General features: G+C 36.9%; 1 protein-coding gene across 2 annotated transcripts in view; it reads left to right on the plus strand.

The window, feature by feature from the left end:
* The window catches only part of CWC22 (CWC22 spliceosome associated protein homolog), a 73,285-nt gene that overhangs the window by 26,320 nt on the left and 29,391 nt on the right, over positions 1-17,574 (plus strand). For both annotated transcript variants that reach the window (XM_003406189.4, XM_023542797.2), the window contains exons 5-11: positions 689-934; positions 2,335-2,463; positions 8,573-8,741; positions 9,113-9,166; positions 10,598-10,733; positions 11,001-11,207; positions 11,297-11,359. In XM_003406189.4, the coding sequence (XP_003406237.1) occupies positions 689-934; positions 2,335-2,463; positions 8,573-8,741; positions 9,113-9,166; positions 10,598-10,733; positions 11,001-11,207; positions 11,297-11,359 (1,004 nt within the window). The remainder of the gene's footprint in view (positions 1-688; positions 935-2,334; positions 2,464-8,572; positions 8,742-9,112; positions 9,167-10,597; positions 10,734-11,000; positions 11,208-11,296; positions 11,360-17,574) is intronic.

The following is a 17,574-nucleotide window of genomic DNA, read 5'->3' on the forward strand; positions in this document are numbered from 1 at the left end:
AGGAGCCCTGGTGGAAGAAATAGTTAAGAGCTCAGCTGCTACCCGGAAAGTTGGTGTTTCGAACCGACCCAGTGGCTCTGTGGGAGAAAAGCCTGGAAATCTGCTTCTGTAAAGATTACAGCCTAGAAAACCCTATGAGGCAGTTCTGCTCTTTCACATGAGGTCACTATGAGTTGTCATCAACTCGACAGTACCCAACAACAAGTACTCATTCTGGCCTAAACACTTCTCCTTTTTTCACCAGTTAGTTCTTCTATTAGTTACAAATGTTCTTCTCCCTTCTCACCTCCCTGCCCGCAGTCTAAATGCTATGAAACCTGCAAACTAAAGCAAACTGCTGCTGTTAAGTTGATTGTGATGCATAATGACCCAGTAGGGTTTCCAAGGCTATAATCTTTAGGAAGCAGGCTGCCACATCTTTGTCCAAGGAGTGACTGGTCAGTTCCAACCACCAACTTTTCGGTTAGCAGCCGAGCACTTAACCACTGTGTCACCAGGACTCCTTATGAAACCTTCAAGACCTAGTTTAAGTTAACGTTTTTTCTGTGAAGCACTTTCCCACCATTCCAAACCACTTTTCCTAGTCTGAATTTGTGGGCCCACTTAAGTTCTTGCTCGTTTCATGTGCAGTTCATTGTAAGAATGTATTTATGTTCTTTTCTCCATTCAAAAAAAATTAACATTACAGAAGTAGGGACCGAGAAAAACGCAGAGAAAGAGAAAGAGATACGGATCGGAAAAGGTCCCGGAAGTCCCCATCACCTGGGAGAAGAAGCCCAGAACCATCTGTAACCCAGAGTTCCTCTGCTCAGGATGAACCTACTGCAAAGAAGAAGAAAGATGAACTGGATCCTCTCCTTACTCGCACTGGTGGAGCATATATTCCTCCTGCAAAGCTCAGGATGATGCAAGAACAGATCACAGATAAAAGCAGGCATGTTGATATTACTAAATACAGGTAGTCCCCAACTTATGACTGGGTTCTGTTCCGACGACTCTGTTGTAAGTTGGTTCTGGTGTAAGTTGAATACCTCTTTTTTTTTTTTTTTTTTTTTCTAGTTTTCAATATTATTACCTTTTATTATCAGTGTCTTTATAAATCATAACATTGAGCATTTGCGAGTGGACATTGAGTGATAACATCAGGAAGTTTCTCACTGCAGCATTGCATTACTAATGATAACATGTACAAAAAAAAAACTGTGGTTCGTCATAACTCGAAAACATCTTAAGTCAGGGACTACCTGTATGCAAAGCAATGATATCCTGTTTAAGAAAAGAATATCATCTATGGCCTAATTTAATGTTGGCTGTTGAAAATGAATGTTAGTTCACAGAAATAGAAACTTCAAATTAGAAGCTGTTTTCCTTCTTTACTCCATAAAAAAAAAAAAAATTTTTTTTTAAGCTCCGTTAAAGCTCTGCGTACTACTTGCCCTGACATGAGTCTATAGTTTCTTTATTTTTTGTCATGAATAAATTTGCAAGTTTGAGGAAAATAGCACTTATCTTTTGTTCAAAATAATTTTCAAACTATTGTTTTTCTCATAGTTGCATGCGTGCCTGTTGGTAGAACGAAAAGTACTATTGACAGCCTGGACCTAAAATGGATCCTTACACTTGTGCTAAACCAGAAGTCACAAACTTTTTCTGTGAAGTAAATATTTTAGGGTTATTTAAAAAAAAAAAAAAAGACAGTATAGTCATCTAACATTCAGCTGGTATAGCTGTAGGACTATTGCTTAAATGTAGAGGTGTTCTTTATAATATGTAGAGTATTCTTTCAGTCCCATGATTCTATTCCTTTTACTGTAACTGTTACAATTTATCTATAGTTTAAGACGTTTTACCTTGTCTCTTACATTCTTATGAGATTGGACGTAATAAAAATTGCCTTTTTAGGCTTCTCTTCAGGTGTTTCATACTGTTGTTTTTTCAAAAAATAATTGTCTTGTTTTAAAAGGTTTCCTTTAAAGACAAATTTAAGTAAATGAGGCATTATAATGTAAAATAAGCACGTATTGAATTTAGTTAGTAAACGTTGTAAATTGAAATATACATGGATATAAGGAAAAAATATTATCCCTATAATTATGTTATTAAGGGGAAGTGAGCTCTACTTAAGCATCATATATATGCAGAAAGTTGAATATGGTTTAAGATATAATTTGTTTCCTATGCTCATCTGTATTTTATTGTATTTTTGGGTCATTGTGAAAATAGTTAAAAGCAAAGGAACACTAAGTATTTTTTATGTTTTTATTAAAACCTCTTGTTGTAATTTTTGACTAAATCTTATCTTTATTAAAATCTTTTTTTTTTTTTTTTTTTTAGCTTAGCATACCAGAGGATGAGCTGGGAGGCACTGAAGAAGTCAATCAATGGACTTATCAACAAAGTTAACATTTCTAACATAGGTATTATTATTCAAGAACTTCTTCAAGAAAATATAGTTAGAGGAAGGTAAGCATCAGCTATTTTATTTGTAGCATTTCATAGTATTGTTCAAAGGAACATAATATCTACATGAACAGTTGATTTATCATCCTACTTCATTTCAAAGCTAGTCGAGAATATTTAAAATACGGTTCTTAGAAAAATGTAAGCTACTGACAAATAAGTTGCACCTCACTGTTGAGATTGTGTGGAACTTTTGCTTTTCAAGAAACTTCGATGTCACATAATGAGTTTTATACAGTCATTTGTTTATTGAATGCCTCAAATGATTTAAATCCATGAGGAATAATTAATATTAAAAATAAAGAGTGGGAAAAAAAATGAGCTACCTCAAACCAGTTTAATTTCTGATGAAAGCAAAATGAGAATATGAGAGCAAAATTTATCATCAATAAATTCTGGAAAAGCAGAAGGGAATGATTTACCATTTCCTGTGTGATTTTTGCCAATTGGTGATATTTTAAAGGACCAGAAAATAGGATTTTCCTGTATGCTGTTTGGAGCCCTGGCAGCCCAGTGGTTAAGTGCTCAGCTGCTAACAAAAAGGCTAATGGTTCAAACCCAACAGCCATTCCATGGAGAAAGATGTAGCAGTCTTGTAAGCTTGTAGTAAAGATTACAGCCTTGGAAACCCTATCAGACAGTTCTACCCTGTCCTATAGGGTCACTGTGATTCGGAATGGACTCAATGGCAATGGGTTTTGTTGGTATATGCTATGTGCTATTTTATGAACTAAAGGTTCTTTTCCCATATTATTTCACATTACCGTGATTCATGATCTCAGAAAACACTGATTACAGTTGTAAGGTGTAGCATGCTAGTGGGAGGGGGAGAGGGGTACAGAAAGTTGACCAAGAGGCAGCTACTGTCCTTAAAGGTAGGTGGAGTTCCCTCTCCTTTACTTAGAAGCAGACTTAGAAGGTACATGGTTCATGTAAGGTGTTAACAACTTGTAAGCCTCAGAACCACAATTGAACCTATTTCATAATTCAGTGATCTTAGCTCCCACATGGCTCTGCTTCAAAGAAGGAGAGCACTTCCTTTGTGGGAAGAGGGTCCCTTTCTCATGAAAATATATCTGTTTTTCTCAGAGTTACCTATTATAAAGCATGGATTATATCCTGGCTCTGTTAACCTAGTCTTTGTGGCCTTGGATTAGTCAGTTAACTTTTCTAGGCCCTTTCTGTAGCATAAATTGTGACTATAAGATTGATAGATAAAACACAGAACATGCTACCAGAGGCAATCGTGAGTTTCTAGCCTTGAAAATCACCAAGGGTTAAATATCTAACATTTTCATAGATGTTTTTGAAATCTGCGTTTGCCTGAGGCAGGCGTTATCTTGTCATACCTCTTTGCTGTAGATTAAAACTTCTTTTATTTTAATCCTGCAAGAGGCCATACACATATTTATTAATTTAAGGCAGTCTTTTTAAAGTACTGTTAATATCTTTGCTTTAAGGAAAAAAACATTTTAGAAACTGATTTCTTGGTTCCTGGACGTCTCAGACATTTTAATATCCCAACAACATCATGAGTCTAATGAGGTGGTTGTTATATAGAGCACTTATATTCCAAACTTAGGTACCATGAAACCCTCTTGGAGGAGATATTAATAACTTTCTGACATAGTGTTTCTTGGAATAAAATTTGGGAAATTCTGAACATTGACTTGGCATGCTCTAAAGTATGGCTAATAAATATGGTAATATTCTTATGTTGTTGTTAGGTGCCGTCAAGTCGGTTCCAACTCTTAGCGACACTATGCACAACAGAACGAGACACTGCCCGATCCTGAGCCATGCTTAATCATTGTTATGCTTGAGATCATTGTTCAGTGACTGTATCAGTCCACCTCGTTGAGGGTCTTCCTCTTTTCTGCTGACCTTATACTCTGCCAAGCGCGATGTCCTTCTCCAGGGACTGATCCCTCCTGACAACATGTCCAAAGTATGTAAGATGCAGTCTCGCCATCCTTGCTTCTAAGGAGCATTCTGGCTGTACATCTCCCAAGACAGATTTATTCGTTCTTTTGGCAGTCCCTGGTATATTCAATATTCTTCGCCAACACCACAATTCAAAGGCATCAACTCCACTTTGGTTTTCTTTATTCATTGTCCAGCTTTCGCATGCATATGATGTGATTGAAAATACCATGGCCTGGGTCAGGTGCACCTTAGTCTTCAGGGTGACATCTTTGCTCTTCAACACTTTGAAGAGGTCCTTTGCAGCAGATTTGCCCAATGCAGTGCGTCTTTTGATTTCTTGACTGCTGCTTCCATGGCTGTTGATTGTGGATCCAAGTAAAATGAAATCCTTGACAACTTCAATCTTTTCTCCACTTATCGTGATGTTGCTCATTGGTCCAGTTGTGAGGATTTTTGTTTTTTTTATGTTGAGGTGTAATCCATACTGAAGGCTGTGGTCTTTTATCTTCATTAGTAAGTGCTTTAAGTCCTCTTCACTTTCAGCAAGCAAGGTTGTGTCATCTGCATAACTCAGGTTGTTAATGAGTCTTCCTCCAATCCTGATGCCCCATTCTTCTTCATATAGTCCAGGTTCTCAAGATTATTTGCTCAGCATATGGATTAAATACGTATGGTGAAAGAATACAACCGTGACGCACACCTTTCCTGACTTTAAACCAATTAGTATCCCCTTGTTCTCTCCGAATAACCGCCTCTTGATCTATGTAAAAGTTCCTCAAGAGAACAATTAAGCATTCTGGAATTCCCATTCTTCGCAGCGTTATCCATAGTTTGTTATGATCCACACAGTCGAATGCCTTTGCATAGTCAATAAAACACAGGTAAACATCCTTCTGGTATTCTCTGCTTTCAGCCAGGATCCATCTGACATCAGCAATCACATCCCTGGTTCCACGTCCTCTTCTGAAACCAGCCTGAACTTCTGGCAGTTCCCTGTTGATATACTGCTGCAGCCGTTTTTGAATGATCTTGAGCAAAATTTTGCTTGCGTGTGATATTAATGATATTGTTCTATAATTTCCACATTTGGTTGGATCACCTTTCTTGGGAATAGGCATAAATATGGATCTCTTCCAGTCAGTTGGCCAGGAAACTGTCTTCCATATTTCTTGGCATAGATGAGTGAGCACCTCCAGCACTGCATCTGTTTTTTGAAACATCTCAATTGATACTCCTTCAATTCCTGGAGCCTTGTTTTTCCCAGTGCCTTCAGAGCAGCTTGGACTTCTTCCTTCAGTACCATCGGTTCCTGATCCTATGCCACCTCTTGAAATGGTTGAACATCGACTAGTTCTTTTTGGTATAATGACTGTGTATTCCTTCCATCTTCTTTTGATGCTTCCTGCATCATTTAATATTTTCCCCATAGAATCCTTCACTATTGCAACTCGAGGCTTGAATTTTTTCTTCATTTCTTTCAGCTTGAGAAACGCTGAGCATGTTCTTGCCTTTTGGTTTTCCATCTCCAGCGCTTTGCACATGTCATGATAATACTTTGTCTTCTTGAGCCACCCTTTGAAATCTTCTGTTCAGTTCTTTTCGTTCGTCAATTCTTCCTTTTGCTTTAGCTGCTCGACGCTTAAGAGCAAGTTTCAGAGTCTCCTCTGACATCCATCTTGGTCTTTTCTTTCTTTCCTGTCTTTTCAGTGACCTCTTGCTTTCTTCATGGATGATGTCCTTGATGTCATTCCACAACTCGTCTGGTCTTCGGTCACTAGTGTTCAATGTGTGAAATCTATTTTTCAGATGGTCTCTAAATTCAGATGGGATATACTCAAGGTCATATTTTGGCTCTCTTGGACTTGCTCTGATTTTCTTCAGTTTCAGCTTGAACTTGCATATGAGCAGTTGATGGTCTATTCCACAGTCGGCCCCTGGCCTTGTTCTGACTGATGATCTTGAGTGTTTCCATCGTCTCTTTCCACAGATGTAGTCAGTTTGATTTCTGTGTGTTCCATGTGGTGAGGTCCGTGTGTATAGTCACCGTTTATGTTGGTGAAAGAAGGTATTTGCAGTGAAGAAGCTGTTGGTCTTGCAAAATTCTGTCATTCGATCTCTGGCATTGTTTCTGTCACCAAGGCCGTATTTTCCAACTACTGATCCTTCTTTGTTTCCAACTTTCGCATTCTAATCGCCAATAATTATCAATGCATCTTGACTGCATGTTCGATCAATTTCAGACTGCAGCAGCTGGTAAAAATCTTCCATTTCTTCATCTTTGGCCCTACTGGTTGGTAGTAAATTCGAATAATAGTTGTATTAACTGGTCTTCCTTGTAGGTGTATGGATAGTATCCTATCACTGACAGCATTGTACTTCAGGATAAATCTTGAAACATTCTTTTTGATAATGAATGCAACACCATTCCTCTTCAAGTTGTCATTCCCAGCATGGTAGACTATATGATTGTCCGATTCAGAATGGCCGGTACCAGTCATCTCAGCTCACTAATGCCTAGGATATCGATGTTTATGCATTCTATTTCATTTTTGATGATTTCCAATTTTCCTAGATTCATACTTCGTACATTCCAGGTTCTGATTATTAATGGATGTTTGTGGCTGTTTCTTCTCATTTTGAGTAATGCCACATCAGCAGATGAAGGTCCCAAAAGCTTTACTCCATCCACATCATTAAAGTCGACTATACTTTGAGGAGGCACCTCTTTCCCAGTCATCTTTTGAGTGCCTTCCAACCTGGGGGGCTCATCTTCCAGCACTGTCTCGGACAGTGTTCTGCTGCTAGTCATAAGGTTTTCACTGGCCAGTGCTTTTTAGAGGTAGACTGCCAGATCCTTCTTCCTAGTCTGTCTTAGTCTGGAAGGTCCCAGCTGAAATCTGTCCTCCATAGGTGACCCTGCTGATATCTGAATACCGGTGGCATAGCTTCCAGCATCACAGCAACATGCAAGCCCCCACAGTAGGACAAACTGACAGACACGTGGGGGAACTTAAGAGTACAGAACAAATTTATCATCCTTCAGATAAAAATTACCATTTCCAAGTGTCCAGAGAAATAGTATGATTTAGAAATACAATGACTGGCTAACTGGCCTCGTCATCATCGTTTTTGTCATCATCATCACGTATAGTATTTATTATTAACGGTTACTGAGCCGTTATATGCCAGACACTGTGTTAAATGCTTAATGTATCTTTCCTTACAACCATTTTGAAAGGTCGGTTCAGCAAGGTTATGTTCCTTGGCCAAGGTTAAGCAGCTGGTAGGTGGTCTAGCCAGAATAAGCTCACTTTTGTGTGACTCCCAGGCTTACATTCTCTGCTGTCACCTGTGTTTTCCTCTGTTGTGTGGACTGAGTTGTCTTTCCTTGTTTTCTAGCCTGGGTGATTCACTTGTCATACCTAAACCTGATAACTGTTAAGACATTTTTTTCCTGCTTTTTAGCTGTCCAGTAATTATTTATTATTACATTGTTAGAAATAACTCTTCAATTAGCCCACTCTATATCTCTCCCTTCCAATCAAATACATACAGAAAACATGGCCATTTCCAAATGAACGAAAAGTAGGATGCTTTATTTTTCCACCATTGTTGTATCAGTCATCTTGCAGTGCCTTTATTTTGTCTGTCTCTCAAAGGAGTGTTCCAAATCTTCAGTTTTGTTTCATTAGGAATAGACTTAAAGAGTGAAGCTACCCGGGTTTGTCTTTAATCACAAAATTAATTTTACATAAATCATAGGCCCATAGTGAAAGTTGTACATTAAATGTAGTGCTTTTGGAAAAGGTCTCCCCCCTCCTTCACTTTGAAAATGTTAAATTATTTCTAAGAAGTTTAAAAAAGTCAAGTTTATGACTTTCAGGCGTAGTAGATAGGAGTAGGAAAAGGGGAATTATATCTAGAAAGAAAAAAATTGTTGTAAAATTTTAAATCTATTTTACAAAAGCACAAATTCAAGTTTTGTTTTCTCAAAAATAGTATTTATTTATTAGTGAGACAAACTTTTTCCCTAAATAAAGTAGTGAAAATTTGGTCCTGTCTTAACTTTGATGATTATTTACAGAATAATGTTATTGGCATTTTCATTGAGTTTATGTTTTTTCCTCTAATTAAATTGATCATTATTTGTTTTCTTTATCTCTTTTTTTTTTTGTCAAATAAACAGAGGACTGCTGTCCAGGTCTGTTTTGCAAGCACAGAGCGCTTCTCCAATCTTCACTCATGTTTATGCAGCACTGGTAGCAATTATCAACTCAAAATTTCCACAAATTGGAGAATTAATCCTCAAGAGGTTAATTCTTAATTTTCGGAAAGGCTATCGAAGAAACGATAAGGTATGTATGATGGACTGGTATGTAGACTGCCATGCAGGGACAGACTAATAAACCAGTAGCAAAAATAGTAAGCAATGTTGAATTATACAGAGGAATCTTTTCTAAAAACTGTGTACTTCTTGAGAACCTTTTTGGTTTTATTAAATACCCCCAGCCATAAAAAGTGATGCCTGTCACTATAAAATTTTAACTGTTTAGCCAGAAATAACACTCTTTCATAAGTTATTAGTTTTTATCTTGTAACGTTCATAAAAATCAGCTCTGTGCACTACGTATTTCAAATAAAACGTGTTAGTAGGCCGTAGGTTCTATAAAGAGGAGTGAAAATTGGTTTTAGTTTTTAGGTTAACTGCCTCTGTCTTCACTTTCAGCAACTTTGTCTGACCGCTTCAAAATTTGTGGCCCATCTTATTAACCAAAATGTGGTAAGTAGTTACCTTCATTACTTGGTTTTATTCAGTGGTGTTAGACCATAGGCTCAGTGCCACTTCAGTAACACATTTCTTTTTGTATTTGTTTTGATTTATAGTTTTTGAGATAAGTGTCTTGGATGATATTTTAGTTTCAAAAACATATGCGTTTAACGTTCTTTGCTATTAAAAGCGACCAGAACCCTTTTAGGTTCTTTATCAAATTGATCTAAACTCTTAATGTTGTACTTGATTACTTGTCCACAAATTATTCCTTCAAAGAATGTAATTTAATTGTTTTGATTTTTATAATTTATTTTTTTGTTATTGTTGTTGAGAGCATACACAGCAGAACATGGACCAATTGAACAATTTCTGCATGTACAATTCAGTGGCACTGATTACATTCTTCAAATTGTGCGACCATTCTCACCCTCCTTTTCCAAATTGTTCCTCCTCCATTAACATAAATCCACTGCCTAAGTTTCCTGTCTCATCTTTCAAATTAATTGTTTTATAAAACATTAAAATTGTTATCTCTTCCATTCCTTTCCCCTATACCTAGTGCTCATGAGAACCTAATCAATATCTGGTTGATTCTATAAAAACTTGATTCCTTACAACTTTGTAAAATAACCATATTTTTAGAATCAGCTTCTGAAAATGTAGATTATTGTTTTAAATACAAATAATTTTATTACTCAGGTTTTCTATTTTGTATTGGTATAATATTTGAGAATTTTTATTTAGCTTCTTTTTAAACTTGGAAATAGTAAAATTACTCGTTCATTCTCAAAGGTTTCCATCAGGTACGTATTATCATTTTAAATATAGTATCTGTTATCGGTGGAAGAATTTTGAAGCCACGCTTAATCTTATTTTTGTGGCATAAAATAAAATTTTTAATTCTTTCCTACATGAAATTCTTTTAAATGGTCACTCTTACAGAAATCTTTGGGTTTTAACCTAGTAAGTTCACACACTCTTCCAGTGAGGAACGTGGGAACGTAGTTTCACGTGCTACAGCAGTTTTCAGTTACACATTATACTTGTATTGGAAATATTTTTGACATTGTCACAAAGTAGTTAAAATGATAAATATTTTGCTTCTTCTTCCTGTAGAATGGGACAAAATTTTCTTATCACTTATGTAAGACTGTTCGACCCCTCCCCTCAAAAAATGTATCTTTTATATTATGCTCAATATGAAAAGGAAATTCTTGGGATAGTCATCTGGGAGTTCTTAACAGATAGATAATGAAAGTGAAAGAAAAGCTGTACCCCATATTTGGAGTATTACTGTGTATGTTATAAAACTTTGACCATCATTTATGTAATATTAATGTTGCAATACACAGATTTACTAATTTTTAAATTTTCTATCAACAGTGAGTTATTATGTCTAAAAATGTTTTTTCTCTTCCAAATGACTACATTCTATTCAAGGCACATGAAGTTCTATGCTTGGAGATGCTCACTTTGCTCCTGGAAAGACCTACAGATGATAGTGTTGAAGTAGCTATTGGTTTTCTCAAGGAATGTGGTCTCAAATTAACAGAAGTATCACCAAGAGGAATTAATGGTAAGTGTATTCTTGCTGTGATAGTGAGCTCTTATTTGAGCATTATAATATTCACTGCCTATTTTATTGTCTGGAAACCCTAGTGGTATAGTGGTTAAGAGCTACAGCTGCTAACCAAAAGGTTGGCAATTTGAATCCACCAGGCGCTCCTTGGAAACTCTACGGGGCAGTTCTACTCTGTGCTGTACGGTTGCTATGAGTCGGAATCAACTCAATGGCAGTGGGTTATGGGTTTATCTTATTGTCTTTTCTTTCTGTTTACTTTAGCTATATTTGAACGCCTTCGAAACATTCTCCATGAGTCTGAAATTGACAAAAGAGTTCAGTATATGATTGAAGTGATGTTTGCAGTACGGAAGGATGGATTCAAGGATCACCCAGTTATCCTAGAAGGACTTGACCTCGTGGAAGAAGATGATCAGTTCACGCATATGCTCCCCCTGGAGGATGACTATAATCCTGAAGATGTTCTTAGTTAGTCTGGGGCAGGGCTGGGGGAGTGGGTCACCAATAAATGTAAATATAGAAGATAAACACTTCCTTCGTTTTTGCTTTTTTTTAAGATGTTTTCAAGATGGATCCTAATTTTATGGAGAACGAAGAGAAATACAGAGCCATTAAGAAGGGTATGTAGAATTTTTTTACAGAATTTATTTTGGATGAATAGAAGCAGTTTAGGTAATTACCTAAATACTGATAGAAAGGGAGTATTTATAGATCAGTGATCCCCGCACAAAGAAACCTTTGTTCTTGTGAAGCCATTCTCTTCACTGTTTCCTATGCGTTATTTTTCTTTTTATGCTCACCCATGGTAGTACTTCTTTTTGAATTATTTATCTCACTGTCCCTTTTTTCTTTCCGTCCATTTAAATTGTCTATAACCTTTAATTCTCACCTCTCAAGAAATAGTCATAGATTTCTCAAGCCCTTTATTAAATCTCTCTACCACTTACAGTCTCTGCCACCTAGCTTCATATTCAGTTAAATGCTGTGCTTTATTATTTCTTGAAGGCAGTGGATAACTATCCCTCATTCCTTTTGCTAACAGCAGTCACAGTGCTGGATATAGTATCGATGCCTAATAAATGGTAAATTGGTAACTATTACCATTTATACATCATTTATATGTTATAAGCACTAGCTTTGGTTAAACTTTGACTTTTATTTTGTCTTTGCATTGCTAGCTTGGTGACCTGGGGCAAGTTGTTTGATGTAAGGATAAATATTACTAGTTTGTATAACGCTAGATGAAATAAAGTTCTTTGTATTATCAGAGTTAACGTTCAGGCAGTGATAGCTATTATTATTTTCAGATTTGTATCCTTTTTCTTTGTAAATCTACCATTCAGGGCTACTTATATAGTAATATTATTGGTTCATTTTCCTTGAGTTGTGATTACACTTGAATATTTTATTTATTTCCTGTATTCCATGCTTTAGTCATGCTTAAGAGTGGAATATTGAAGTGGAAGGTAAAGGTGTAAGAAGGTCTTCATTTCTATATGTTATCGTTCTACAAACCTGGTACAAAAGGTTTCTCATTTTTTATGTTAATTTCCTTGGGCTGTTTATCTACAACTGCTAGATTTCTTTTTATGTTATAATTTAGTTTTCAAACACCGAGAACTCCTTAGGCCCATGTTGGCTTTTCTTACTAACCTTTTTCTTTAGTCTCTCCAAAAGCTGCCAAATAGTTCTGTGGAATTCATCTTAAACCTACTGTAACCTTTTTTTTTTAAAAAAACACTCAGGCGTTCCCCATCCATTTCTCTGTGGTCTCGGCAGTTGGCCAATACCTGGAAAGTAGCCCTTTCCTTTATTATAGCAGTTCTTAAAGCCTGGCCTCACGATTTCTTTACACTCTTAAAACTTAGCTTTTGTTTATGTGGGTTATACCCATTGACATTTACTTTGTTAGGAATTAAAACTGAGAATTTTTTTAAAATTTATTAATTCGTTTAAAAATGATAGTAAACCAATTATATGTTAACATAAATTGCATATTTTTATGAAAAATAACTTACAAAACAAAAATTTAGTGAGAAGAATGGCATGTTTTATAGTACTGCAAATCTGGTTAATGTCTGGCTATATAGAAAACAACTGGATTTTCATATCTGCTTCTGCATTCAGTTGTAATATATTGTTTTGATGGAAGTATTTGAAAAAATTTAGCCTCACACAGATATGTAGTTGGAAAAGTGAGGACCATTTTAATAGCCTTTTCAGATAATTGTGTATATTCTTCCTTGTTACTCACCCAAACCTACTGCCCTCAAGTCAATTCCAAGCCATAGCAACCCTGTAGGACAGAGTAGAACCACCCTATAGGTTTCTAAGGCAGTGCATTTTTACAGAAGCCAATTGCCGCGTCTTTCTCCTGCAGAGCAGCTGGTGGGTTTTTTACCACCAACCTTTTGGTTAGCAGCCGAGCATTTAACCACTGTGCCACCAGGACTACTTAGTCTTCCTTGATACTGTGGCAGTATTTAACAGCTGGTAGTTTCTTAAAGATTAATTGCTATTAAACCTGAAACACTGTCCTTGAACTTTTCCTACTCTGTTACATGAAATTTCCTTGGTCTGCCTCTTTGAGTGGATGTCTTACCCATCCATGAGTTTGTAACATGTTGCATTGGGTCTTTTGGAAATTACTGAACACTGAGTTATGTGTATCTTTCAAATGTTAACATGTCATTCTATAATAACAAAAAAATCACATTCGTTTAGACTACTACTAGGCCTCTTCAGAAAAGCCTTAGATATTGGGAAACTGACAAACTTACATTGATGGATACAAGTTTTGCAAAATTGTAATTTTCTCTTGAAAATTTCATCATGGTGGCAAATACTGTTAATTGTTTTCCTTGAAGTGATAGGCTCTCTTTGTTTATATTTGAGAAGATGTCTGTCAAGTACCTAGTAACTAGTTTGTCACCCAGTCTTCCAAGTAAAAAATTAAAAAACAGCTAATTCGTCTTGAAACACAGCCACACGAGTGCTTTTCCTTGAGACGAATGTCACCATTATACATCTGTCTTTAACAGAAGTGCTGTATATGCACTTCATATTTTGTCACTCAGAATATTATAAAGGCAACTCAAGGGCTGCAATTTAATAAAATTAGTTTTACGTCTTCGCCAATGACAGTTTTAAATGAAACTACCGTTTTTTTTTCCTGTTGCAAGAATGTGGCAGTAAAGAATCCAGTGACTGAGTGCAGTTTGGTGCATTGACTTGGACTGGGTTGCAGTAGTTGTAACCCCTATTGCTTTTGAACCATCAGTGCAGGTGTCAGCATGGTGAAAAAGTCAGTAATATCTTGATACTATTATGAAAACAGTTTTGACCTCACAGATACCTAACCTTACCTCAGGAGTTCATAGACCATACTTTGAAAACCACCACTTCATTCTGTCAGTTAATAAAATCCAGTTGTCATTGCCTCAGGGATTCCAGTAAGTACATTCTAAAGTAGAAAGATGAGAGGATGATGTAAACAATTAGATAATTCATTTGACCTTCCTTTCTTCATAAAATGTTGTTCCAGAGCTGTCGTAAAAATATGGCCACAGCAGGAAACGAGCACAGCTTTAGTAATTAGCACCTTAGAGTGACCTAGGTGTACTTGTATTTTGGGTCTTACAGCATTTGGGAAAACAGCAGGAGTGCCTCTCTTCCTTCTATTGAATACTAACTAGTTTCCTCCTTTTAAAAGTGCCAGAATGTAGAGTGATACACTAGATACTACACATTGCTTCTTGAAGTCACACTTGTTAGAAATATTCTTTTTTTTTTTTTTTAATTTATTGTGCTTTAGGTGAAAGTTTACAAAAAGCAATACACACCCAGCGGTGCATTCACAGCTGTGCTCCCCTTAATGAGACAGCATATTCCTCCCTCTCCACCCTGTTTTCCCCGTGTCCATTAAACCCGCTCCTCTCCCCTCCTTCCTTCTCATCTTGCCACCAGACGGGAGTCGCCCACATAGTCTTATGTGTCTGCTTGAGCCTTGAAGTTCACTCCTCACCAGCATCATTGTCTATCTTATAGTCCAGGCCAATCCCTGTCTGTAGAGTTGCTTTTGGGAATGGTTCCAATCTTGAGCTATCAAAGGGTCCGGGGACAATGACCGTCAGGGTCCCTCTGGTCTCAGTCAGACCATTAAGCCTGGTCTTTTTATGAGAATTTAAGATTTGCATGCCACTGTTCTCCTCCATCAGGGATTCTCTGTTGTGTTCCCTGTCAGGGCAGTCATCAGTTGTAGTTGGGCACCATCTAGTTCTTCCGGTCTCAGGCTGATGGAGTCTCTGGTTTATGTGGCCCTTTCTGTCTCTTGGGCTCATATTTACCTTGTGTTTTTGGTGTTCTTCATTCTCCTTTGCTCCAGGTGGGTTGATACCAATTTATGCATCTTAGATGGGCATTTGCTAGTATTTAAGACCCCAGATGCCTGTTAGAAATATTCTTGAAGAAATTTGTGTATCAGATAAGGCCTGAATGAAAACTCTGCATTTTTGTAAAATGATTTGTTCGTTATAGTATCAGGTTTTCTCCTAACATTAATTATGTGTGGCTTGTGATTTATATTACTTAGGTTAACTTGAAAGAAAATGGAATTTTCCTAAAAATTAATTGGCTCCCAAAACTTTGTATTAAAAGCTCCCTGCTTCTGATAGAAATGCCAAAGTAAAGTGTTGGCCTGGTTTATGAGATTATCAGGCTAATAGAGCACACACCATGATGGAGAATATAATTTTAGTTTTTGTTATTTGTTTACTAATATGATAACTGACCTTAAGTAGTCAGTCACTTGTTTATATCACTTATTTTCATCAATTTCTAAAGGTAAGCTTTATTTAAGAAATGATAATCCAATAAAGTTGCACATCTTGCCAATTTTCTTAAAGGTTTTTAAACGTCAGTTATTTACATATGAAAAGACTGAATTGATTGTAATGTTCAATTTTTTATCTTTATTACCTTTTTAAAAAATTTTTTGTGCTTTGGGTGAAAGTTTACAGCTCAAGTTAATTTCTCATACAAAAATTTATACACATATTGTTATGTGACACTAGTTGCAATCTCCATAATGTGACAGCACCCTCTCCCTTTCCGCCCTGGGTTTCTTGTGTCCATCCAACCAGCTTCTGTCCTTTTCTGCCTTCTCATCTTGCCTCCCACTCATTTAGTCTCATGTATCTGCTTGAACTAAGAAGCACACTCTTCACCAGTATTATTTTGTGTTTTATAATCCATTCTAATCTTTGAAGAGTTGGCTTCGGGGATGATTTTAGTTCTGAGTTAACAGAGAGTCCGGGGGCCATGTCTTCGAGGGTTCCTCTAGTCTCAGTCAGACCATTAAGTATGGTCTTTTTATGTGAATTTGAATTCTGCACCACACTTTCCTCCTGCTCCATCAGGGACTGTCTGTTGTGTCCCCTCTCAGGGCTGTCATTGGTGGTAGCCAGGCATCATCTAGTTCTTCTGGTCTAGGCTGGCATAGTCCCTGGTTTATGTGGCCCTTTTGTGTCTTGGCCTAATATTTTCCTTGCGTCTTTGGCGTTCTTCATTCTCTTTTGCTCCTCGTGGGTTGGGACCACTTATGGCCACTTACAAGCTTTTAAGACCCGAAACACCACTCACCAAAATGGGATGCAGAACACTTTCTTAATAAACTTTGATATGCCAATTGGCATAAATTCCCCCCGAAACCATGGTCCCTGGACCACAGCCCCTGCTGCTCTGTCCCTCGAAATGTTTGGTTGTATTCAGGAAACTTCTTAGCCTTTGATTTAGTCCAGTTGTGCTGACTCCCCCTTGTGTTGTATGTTGTCTACTACCTAGTTAGTGAATTCCCCTCTCCCTCCCTCCCCATCCTCGTAACAATCAAAGAATGTTTTCCTCTGTGTTTAAACCTTCTCTTGAATTATTATAATAGTGGTCTCATACAATATCTGTCCTTTTGTGACTAATTTCATTCAGCATAATACCTTCCAGAGTCATCCATGTTTTGAGATGCTTCGTGGATTAGTTGTGCTTTATCGTTGTGTAGTATTCCATTGTGCATACATACTATAATTTGTTTATCCATTCATCTGTTGATGGGCATGTAGGTTGTTTCCATCTTTTTGCTGTTGTGAACAGTGCTGCAGTGAACATGGGTGTGCATATGTCTAGTCGTATGACGGCTCTTATTTCTCTAGGATATATTCCGAGGAGTGGGATTGCTGGATCATGTAGTGGTTCTATTTCTAGCTTTTTAAGGAAGTGCCAAGTCGATTTTCAAAGTGGTTGTACCATTTTACATTCCCACCAACAGTGTATAAGTGTTCCAATCTCTCCACAACCTATAATGTTCAATTTAATGGGTATATATTCTAATAAAAATCTCATTACTTATTTAAAGAGAGCACTAAATTATGCAGTTATGTCCTCTCTTGTTTGTATATCAAAGTACATTCTTAACCTAAATTTTTGTTTTCTGTGTCTAGCCTTAGCTTTGTAGAATTCATTCTAATTATGAAGAAATTACGATATTTCGCTCCAATATGCTGTTTCCATTCCTAATTTATTTTTCCAGTGTTCTTCCTCTTTTGGAAAATTTACTTCTATTTCTCATCACCTCTTTGTTTCATAGCCACTTTTTCTGTGGCAGAAGAATGATACATATGCTCTCTCTAGTCAAATCAGTTGTAGTGCTTTCTGATTACCAAGACAATAACACAAGGCCTGGGTGATGATCCTTTTTTGTTTGGTAAAGTGTTACATCGCTGTGGATTTCCGTCAACTGAGAATTATCGTCTCAGAATGAAATACATGTGTATAACTTGCTAATTAA

This window comes from Loxodonta africana, chromosome 6, assembly GCF_030014295.1.
Source record: "Loxodonta africana isolate mLoxAfr1 chromosome 6, mLoxAfr1.hap2, whole genome shotgun sequence".
Lineage (NCBI taxonomy): Eukaryota > Metazoa > Chordata > Mammalia > Proboscidea > Elephantidae > Loxodonta > Loxodonta africana.